A 3,347-nucleotide genomic window follows, 5' to 3' on the forward strand; every position below is an offset into this window, starting at 1 on the left:
ACCGAATGCACGTGACAGGCCTTCCTGGCAAAAACAACCAGCCCTTCAATTTTATATTAGAACACACTTGACTCTAGGATTGAGTGGAATGCAAAATTTGCATGAATCTTAAAGCTAAACCATGGAACTTTAGATACCTGTCCTGTTTGGGGAGGGCCAGCTGCTGCCTGTGAGTGGAGTGGCCCTCGGCAGGTCACTGCCCCCTTGCTGTTGGGTGAGGAGGAACGCGCCAGCGCTGCCCACCTGGTCGGGAGTCTGGGACGATCAGGGGAGATGGCAGAGGGGAGAGAGAGCTTGGAGAAGTGAATCAGATGCAGGGGTGTGTGCAGGGAAGCCCCTGGGATTAATAGCCACCCTCACAAAAGGGGAATCGAGAGGCACCTACAGGGGGGGCCAGCTCTTGAGCCCCCAGCTGGGGGGAGCGCAGTCTGAGCTCTCCCCCAAAGCCATGGCCTCCAGGCTGGGCCTCTGCCAGCACAGGGCACCACCTGTGTCTGCGTCCATTCCTCTCCCGAAGTTTGCTCTGTCTTCCTCCTGTCCCTGGGTGCTCTCATGCCCCCACCTCCCAGGCCAAGGCACCAATGCCGCCCTCCCCTGCCTCACCTGAGACCCCAAGCCCTCCTGCCCGTCCGCCCCCAGGTGGTGTGCGCCAAGTGCTCTGACTACCGGGCTGAGCTCAAATACGATGACAACAGGCCCAACCGCGTCTGCTTCCACTGCTACACCTTCCTCACTGGAAACGTGCTCCCTGAGGACAAGAGGCGGGGCATCCTGGAGGTGAGGGCTGAGGGCCCCCACTCAGCAAATGTGTGCGGGCACCCACCACGTGCTGGCCCTGTCCTCGGGGCTGAGCAATGAGCCAGCCGTGGTCACACTCCCCATCCTCTGTCTGCCCACAGTCCCAGGGAGGTGGGGGAAGACCCCTGCACGTTCAGCTGAACGCAGCTCCCAGGTTTCAAGGCGGTTCCCTTCTGCGGACCTCTGCCCACTTTCCAGTCTTCCCCATTCCCTGCTCATGCCTTCCCTGCCCACTAGACCACATAGGCCTCTCCCTTCTCAGTCCCCAGTTCTGTTCCCTGGGGCAACTCACAGGTGATAAGCACCCCCAGCACCTGCCCCAAGCTCGGGCTGGCTGGGGCTTGACCACAGCTCTGCCACCGACCACAAGGCCCTGATGGGACCTCTCTGAGGCTCAGGGACAAATGACCCCTCCTTGTAGGGGTGCTGCAAGGATTAGAAATAATGATTGTCAAGCCCCCGGTCCAGTGTCTGTCACACAGTGGGTGCTCCATTCCCCAACAGTCTCTCTGTTTCTCTGGTTTTCAGAAAGGGTCTGCGACAGGGTCCGAGGAGAGCCTCATGTGCAGTTTCCTGCAGCTGGTCGGGGACAAGTGGGGCAAGAGTGGCCCCCGGGGCTGGTGTGTGATCCCCCGGGATGACCCCCTCGTCCTCTATGTCTACGCTGCCCCGCAGGTAATGCCACCCCCAAACCTCGGCCTTTTTGCGGTATATATGGGTATGGGGAGTATTGTTGGCCCCATATGCCAGAGGAGGAAACTGAGACTCAATGAGGATGTGGTTCCCTCCAGCCAGAGGGTTAGTGGCTTTCAGAGCTGGGCCCAGACTCCAGGTCACAACAGCTTTGCCCAGCAGGCAGCCAGTCCTCCTCCTCCTTGAAGCCCTCCCACCAGTCCACCCTGCTTCATGGGTGTTTGGGGAGTGAGAGGTGGGTATGTGGCTGTTACCTTCAGATTGGCTGTCCTAGGCGGTGGGGCTGACCAGAAAGACAGTGGCCCATGGCTCTCTCCTCCCCTCCCAGGACATGCGGGCTCACACCTCCGTCCCCCTGCTGGGCTACCAGGTGACTGCAGGGACCCAGGCAGACCCCCGGGTCTTCCAGCTGCAACAGTCAGGCCAGCTTTACACCTTCAAGGCCGAAACTGAGGAGCTGAGGGACCGCTGGGTGAAGGCCATGGAGCAGGCGGCCAGTGGCTGGAGCCCCAGGGGACCCAATGATGGAGACCTGTCTGACTGACCCCCAGCCGGCCCCTCTCCCCTTCAGAACCTGGCTCCTGGCCCAGGCTGACCCTGCGGCCTCTGTGATCCACCACTCTAAGCTGAGCTTTCAAATAACGGATTTCCAGGGGCACCTGGCCAGCTCAGTCTGTAGAGCATGCAACTCTTGATCTCCGGGTCGTAAGTTTGAGCACTGGGTGTAGAGATTACTTTAAAAAAAATAAATGAACTTGAAAAAACAAGCAAGCAACCGATTTCCAGTCATTGGCGCCCAGACTGTGTATCTTGATCTGGGATTCAGAAAACGTGGGTCTGTTCCTTGGGGGAGGGGGTGACCAAGCATCCCTGTTTGCCCAGGGCTGAGGGGGTTCTTGGGGTGTAGGACTTACAGTGCTAATACCTGGAAAGTCCCAGATAACCCAGGACTGTTGGTTACCAGTATGGTTCTCCTCCTGGGCTGTATACATTAGCATCACCTGGGGAACTTCAAAAAAAAAAACGATGAAGGGACGCCTGGGTGGCTGTCGGTTAAGTGTCTGCCTTCGGCTCAGGTCATGATCCCAGGGTCCTAGGATCCAGACCCATGTTGTGCTCCCTGCTCAGGGGAGTCTGCGTCTCCCTCTCCCTTTGCCCCTCCCCCCCACTCGGGCATGCTCTCTCTCTGTCTCAGATAAATTAAAAAAAATCTTTTAAAAAAAGATAAAAATAAACTAAAAATTTAAAAAATACCAATGCCCATATCCATTACAAAGATTTCCGATTTCATTGGTCTGGGATGAGGAAGGCACGGGAATGCTTTAGGAGTATCATCCTGAATCTCAGCTCGGGCTACCCAGATGAAGAGAGCGAGCAAACTAGCAATGGTGGAGCACCTGTCAAGTGGCAGACATGATAATAATTAGAATAATAAATAATAAACATCTACTGGGCCAGGCACTGTGCTGGGTGTGTCACGTGGATTATCTCATTTCACCCTCAAGAGTTATAATCCCCATTTTCCAGATGAGGACACTGAGTCCCGAAGAGGTTTAGCTCGAGGTCCTACGGCTGGTGGGTGACAGAGCCGCGTCAAAGCGCTTTCCACCAGGCAAGCAGAGAGGGGAGGAGAGTGGCAAAGAGGGAAAAGGTGGGAGGAGGAGGAGAGGACGGGAACGCGTTTGTCTGGCCCAAGGCTTGGGGGTGAAGCTGCTTTTCCGTAAGGGACCACTAGGGGGTGGCAGTGGCCCCAGTGTGGGCCCTGACGCGCTGCCCCTTCTGTCAGGCCAGCGAGCCACAGCTGGGCTCTGCCCTTAAAGAAGGCAAGTCGGGGGGGGGGGGGGGGGGCCGCGGGG

At 57.3% G+C, this 3,347-nt stretch overlaps 1 protein-coding gene across 1 annotated transcript; it reads left to right on the forward strand.

The window, feature by feature from the left end:
* Positions 1-6: 6 nt before the first annotated feature.
* LOC145718698 (FYVE, RhoGEF and PH domain-containing protein 2-like) lies at positions 7-2,258 on the forward strand. The gene is made up of 3 exons (XM_081810209.1): positions 7-777; positions 1,327-1,473; positions 1,820-2,258. Exons 1-3 carry the CDS (start codon positions 553-555, stop codon positions 2,033-2,035), a joined length of 588 nt encoding a protein of 195 aa, XP_081666335.1. The 5' UTR covers positions 7-552; the 3' UTR covers positions 2,036-2,258.
* The last annotated feature ends 1,089 nt before the right edge of the window (positions 2,259-3,347 follow it).

The sequence above is a fragment of the Leptonychotes weddellii genome, unplaced genomic scaffold (genome assembly GCF_054177405.1).
Source record: "Leptonychotes weddellii isolate Sample4059 unplaced genomic scaffold, ASM5417740v2 HiC_scaffold_20144, whole genome shotgun sequence".
Taxonomy (NCBI): domain Eukaryota; kingdom Metazoa; phylum Chordata; class Mammalia; order Carnivora; family Phocidae; genus Leptonychotes; species Leptonychotes weddellii.

What these genes read in the sequence shown, in the direction of transcription:
- LOC145718698 (XM_081810209.1), top strand. Translation starts at nt 553, where the DNA reads ATGCCCCCACCTCCCAGGCCAAGGCACCAATGCCGCCCTCCCCTGCCT. An exon ending in AGAGGCGGGGCATCCTGGAG is followed by an intron (nt 778 to 1,326) that starts GTGAGGGCTGAG and finishes TCTGGTTTTCAG; the next exon opens with AAAGGGTCTGCGACAGGGTC. An exon ending in ATGTCTACGCTGCCCCGCAG is followed by an intron (nt 1,474 to 1,819) that starts GTAATGCCACCC and finishes CTCCCCTCCCAG; the next exon opens with GACATGCGGGCTCACACCTC.